A 5,762-nucleotide genomic window follows, 5' to 3' on the forward strand; every position below is an offset into this window, starting at 1 on the left:
GTGGGGGGTGGTAGCGAGTAGGTGGTGGCGGTGGCGGGTGGTGCTGGTGGGTGGGTGGGTGGGTGGGTGACGGTGGTGGGTGGTAGCGAGTGGGTGGTGGTGGTGGTGACGGGTGGTTGGTGGTGGTGGCAAGTGAGTGGCGGATAACGGATGGGTGGTGGTGGCGGGTAGGTAGCGGGTGGTGGTAGTGGGTGGGTGGGTGACGGTAGCGGGTAGTGGGTGGTAGCGAGTGAGTGGTGATGGTAGTAGTGACGGGTGGTGGTGGCAAGTAGATGGCGGATGGCGGGTGAATGGTGGTAGTGGGTGGGTGGGTGACGGTGGCGAGTGGTGGGTGGTAGCGAGTGGATGGTGGTGATGGTGGGTGGTGGTGGCAGGTGGGTGGCGGATGGCGGGTGGTTGGGTAGGTGACGGTGGCAGGTGGTAGGTGGTTGTGGCGGTGGTAGTGGCAGGTGGTGGGTAGTGGTGGCAAGTGGGTGGCGGATGGCGGGTGGTGGTGGTGGTGGTGGTGGTGGTTGGGTGGGTGACGGTGGCAAGTAGTAGGTGGTAGTGGCAGGTGGGTGGCAGGTGGGTGGTGGGTGATGGTGGTGGTGGTGGTGGCGGCGGCGGCGGCGGCGGCGAGGGGTGGGTGGTGGTGGCGAGTGGGTGGCTGGTGGGTGGTGGTGGCGGGTGGTGGCTGGTGGGTGGTGGTGCCGGAAGACGGTGGTGGAAAATGGTGACGGGTGGTGGCTAGTGTTGGGTGATAAAAAAAAAAAAAACTCAAAATTCAAAACAGAAACACATTTTTTGTGTTTTCATTTTTTGGCCAAATTTATAAACTGAGACCACTGATTTATAAATCAAATATTTTACCAAACAAGTTTTTATTTGAGTTTTTTAAATTTTTATAAATATAAACAGAAAACTGAAAACGTAAGTGTTACCAAACGGCACCTTAGTAAATGAGATTCATCTTGTATTCTTTTGTTTATTTTTTCATTAATTTCATTTTAGAAAGAGTATGGATCGACTTTCTCGAGTACCATAATCTCTTCAATTTTACTTTAAAAAGAGTACGGATTGACTTTCTCGAATACTATAATCTCTTCCATAATCTCTTCAATTTTACTTTAAAAAGAGTACGGATTGACTTTCTCGAATACTATAATCTCTTTGTTCTACATATATCATATTAAGTAATTATTATTGAGCCTAAACTCAAGACGCAAAAAGAAATAGAACATTTAACCATTGATCCATTCCTTAACGATTGAACCATAATTTTTCATATAAAGTTACAGCAATGTTTAATCAGGACAACCTGATATTTTGTACTCTATACAGGAAAAATAATTTATTATTATTTTTTTATTTTTCTAATTTGGCCCATCTGTCGCTGTTTTGCCAATTCTACTAGAACGATGCTTCAAACCAATAACCAAAGATGAGTAAATTACACTGCTTTGGTTTGGTGTGCTCAACTAATAATAATGAATTATATGTTTATATGGTTAAAGAATAAAAATAATGGTGAGCAAATTATAAGAAATACCATTGATTAGGCATTCACGTAATTTTTTTGACCAATGTGATAATTTATTTTCTCTCTTATTTACAATAGCAAAATAGTTATTCAACAGTTGCCCAATGCATGTTCTTATTAGAAAAAAAAGAAGTCATACATGTGAACGGATTTTACTTTATTCTTACTAAGTGATGTGTTATGTAATAAATGAATTTGAAATTTGAAGCAAAATTTCAATAATCTGATAAGTGACATACCAGTGAGTAAGAAAATATTGTAATATTTAGTCCTTTTATTAATATCCAAACAAAACAACACTTTCACCACTTTGTTTAATTTTTTAAATTTGGTACATTCACATAAGTTCCTCCCTCACAATCCTAACAAATGAGGTGACAAGTAAAATTTTGAAAGTTGACCTACATTCTAATTGGTATAGAACTTGCAGTATATCGCCACCTCATTTGTGAAAATCATGGGGAGGAAATTGTGTGTATCAAACTTTTCTCAATTTTTAATTATTTTTATTGGCAAAAGAGAGAATATTATTGATGTAAGAGATAACCTATTTTCCTTTAATTTCCACATGTGCATGATATTAGTTTTTTTTTTTATTAGGACGTAATTAAATTATAGAATCGAACACAATGTTTATTTTTTTTGGACAGGAGCACAATGTTTATTTATTATGCAAACATACACACATCTGTCATTAATTTAAACTAAATAAACACACTCAAACTATACTGAAAATTCAAAACTACTCAATAATTACTCTAAAAAGACTCAAATTATTTGGTGAGACCTGTGGAGGGTCCGATAGGTTGAACTGAACCTCTCCAGTCTATACCCAAACTAGAAAGAAGCTGATTATTCTACTTAAACAAGCACCATTAAATTGCTTAAAATATTGAGTTGGTACTCTGAAACTGTTGAGCAATTACTCTGAAAACCGACATTTCAATTGATCTTGAGAGGCTCGATAAGCATAGAGAGGACTTGGGCTCGAGTCTCGCGGTCTTGATTACCAAAACCATCTCCATGTTGGTAAATAAAATGAGCCACTCTAGCTGTGTTGACAGTGTATTTGACAAATGGTTGCAAAAAAGGAGATTGGGTGATGAATTCATGGTTAATTTTGTTCCATGTATCCTTTATTGTGGTTCTAATCTTCTTCCTGGCTATCTCCTCTGAGACATTGGCTTCTCTCATGAAACAAAGGATTGATGATGGAGCATCTCCTCTCTCCAGTTCTGCCTGCAGTTAAATCGATAATGTTCAAAAAGCATGGCACTAATATCCTAAAAAAACGGAGTTTATTTATGGTGAAAGAGGTGAAAAAGTGCAGGAAAAGAATAAAAATCTAAAAATGTTTTGTGTTAGATAGTGATCATGTGATTAACCACGTAGAAACATAGGTGATCATATGTATTAGATGGTGAGTTCCTTATAAAAGAAACAATTTCACTCAGAGCCCAAAATTTGTATTTTGGGCAAGAAATTAAAATTCAATTTACCATGTTGATATGGATTGTACTTAAATATGAATTTCTTTTTTAATTCTTTGTATTTTCATAAAGAAAACAATTAAAAGTTTGAAAATACCCACCAAGTTCAATTTTTTGTTGCAAAAATTTTTTTGAATTTCAAAGAAACGTGTTTCTTGAAACTCGATTGTTTTCAATTATTTTTTTTTTCTTTCAGAAACAATATATTGAACAAGTATGTGTTCATAAAAAATTGTAAACAAATACACCAAAAAATCAATAAATAAACAGAACAAAACAAAACAAACAAAATTGTAGCCAAACAGTTCCATGGGGCTTGTTTGGTTCTATTTTTATTTTTCTTGTTTTTTCAAAAACAAAAGAATGAAAGATTCAAATATCATTTTCATTTTTGCATTAAAATAGTTTTCGAGTAGATATTAATGAAGAGAATAATTACCGCAGAAGTTCCAAGGTCATTGCAAAGTCGAATGATCATTGATGTACAATGCACAAGAACATCACTCTTTGCCAAAAGATCTACAAGCTCTTCTCTTGTTGTCTCTTCCATAACAGAGAAAAATGCAAGCAGAGAAAGAACAGGCCCAGATGATGAAACCAACCCATTTTCAAGATACTCGTCTAGGGTTGGTGTGTAACTCTTGTTGTACCACCTTGCTTCCACAAGTAATGCTTTGCAAAAGTCTGCCCACTGAACAAGGGTTTTCATTGACAAACTCAAACTCGATTTGCTTTGTAGAAAAATATTTTCCCAAAATATGACTTCCACACAGAATGTTATTAATTTTTTGCGAGCTTGAAAATGAGATGACAGTGGTTGTGACAGAAGTGGTGTTTAGAGAGCCGGGGGTGGTAGTAGTTGTGGTAGCAATGGTGGCAATGGTAGGTGTAGACACTTCAAGGTGCAAAGCAAAATGTCAACCAAGACTATTTTATATTTATATATTAATTTAATTGATATTTTTTCTTCATATTTATATTCTTGTAATTAAGATGGGCCATACGGACTTTAATTATTAGTTTATTTTGTTCGGTTTTTAAATTAAAACAAAAAATTCTTGCTCGACCTTTGGGTCACTACAAGAAATTAAGATTTTAAAGATAAATTTTTAGAGACAAAATCAAGGTTTGTTTATTCTTCAAATGCTAATTGTTTGCTTTGACATACCCATGATTGTTAATTGCTGAATTTCAATCAATATTGTTGAGAACCTACTCAACATTGTTGCTTTTTTTATATTTGGAATTAATAATTAAAGCACTATATTGTTGGTTGACTTTTGCTTATATTACTTGACCATTCTGGATTGTGATATCAGTCTGTTCATTATCAATATATTGTTGATTATGTATAACATTGAAACAAGAGGAAGCTGAAAATATTTACAATGATATGGCTTTTCTCTGGGTTTGACTAATATCTTTGATTACATGAGAGGCTTCAGAAACAAAGCAAGCACCATAAATGTGTCCATGTATCTAAATTCTAATGCAGGAAAGTTTTTGAGATTAGGTCTGGAAATTAAATAGATTACTAATTTTCAATTGGCCTCAAAATTGCTTTGATGACTGAGTTGAGGAGTAAATAGGCAACCATTCTTCATCTTGTTTTCACAACATCAATACATACTGTGTCTATCTAGGAGTAATTATTTTCAAATTTTTGTAGCAAGTTGATTTAGTTTAATCTTTGTTCACTCTTGAATATTGATAGTGAATTTTGGGTTGCTTTGTGTACTATGATTTATGTGTGATTGCTGTAGATACTACAATTGACACATTAAATTGCAATCTATTAAATTAATCTATCATTGGATAATTTTTAATTGGTAATCTATTTGAGAGTTTGGCCTATTCTATGCAGGTCCTGCAAGTTTGCATCAATTTGAAGTTTGGGAGCTCACTGCTATATTTTGATTGCCATTTCAACGAAGCCATTGAGAAGAAGCTGCGATGAGTTGAGTTGTTTTGTTATGTAGGTAGATATAACTCCAATTACAATCTGTTCATTGACTAGTTGAATGCTACAACCAATGCTTATGGTACTAGCCTTATAAATTAGAAATGATACTTTTGAAATCTCTGTCAGTTAATGATATACAATCAAGATATTACACACTAATGAATCAGATTATGGTATTTGTTTGTTATTAAAATATCTTTTGATTAAGCCTCTTTGAATGTGATGAGCATTTTTTTAAAATATAAAAATAATGGAGAGCAAATTCTAAAATATACCATTGATTAGGCATTCACCTAATTTTTCAAACCAATGTGATAATTTATGTCTCTCTCGTCCACAAATTAGCAGTCGCTAAATTTAATTTCAAAATATTTATCCAACAATTGCACTATGATACAGGCTAACAAATTTTACTTTATTATGTGTTATATAATAAATAAATTTTAAAATATGAAGCAAAGCATACTTCAATAGTAAGAAAATATTGTAAAATTTAGTCCTTTTATTAATATCCACACAAAACATGTCACCACTTTGTTTAATTCTATAAACTTGGCAGCCAATTTTTATTTATTTATTTATTTATTTTTGATGAGTAATAGAGAGAATATTATTAATTTAAGAAACACATTTGAGGAGTACAAAATGAATACACAAGTACATGAATAAGAAGTGGCCGAGAGAGGATGTAGCTTTGCCATAGGAGACATTCAATTTTCCTTTTTAACGCTCTGTTTGTTTGGGTAAAAAATATGTTTAAAAAAAAAATATTTTTTATTAAAAAAAATTC

The 5,762-nt window shown here is 34.4% G+C and overlaps 1 protein-coding gene across 1 annotated transcript; it reads right to left on the reverse strand.

Annotated features, from left to right (window-relative positions):
• Positions 1-2,272: 2,272 nt before the first annotated feature.
• On the reverse strand, positions 2,273-4,026 carry LOC145798852 ((E,E)-alpha-farnesene synthase-like). Its single transcript, XM_082888061.1, has 2 exons — positions 3,449-4,026; positions 2,273-2,758 (listed from the first exon to the last, which is right to left on the reverse strand). The coding sequence occupies exons 1-2, from the start codon at positions 3,716-3,718 to the stop codon at positions 2,462-2,464; spliced, it is 567 nt and encodes a 188-aa protein (XP_082744187.1). The 5' UTR covers positions 3,719-4,026; the 3' UTR covers positions 2,273-2,461.
• Positions 4,027-5,762: the final 1,736 nt, after the last annotated feature.

The sequence above is a fragment of the Camellia sinensis genome, chromosome 9 (assembly GCF_055761805.1).
Source record: "Camellia sinensis isolate YWXY chromosome 9, ASM5576180v1, whole genome shotgun sequence".
NCBI lineage: Eukaryota > Viridiplantae > Streptophyta > Magnoliopsida > Ericales > Theaceae > Camellia > Camellia sinensis.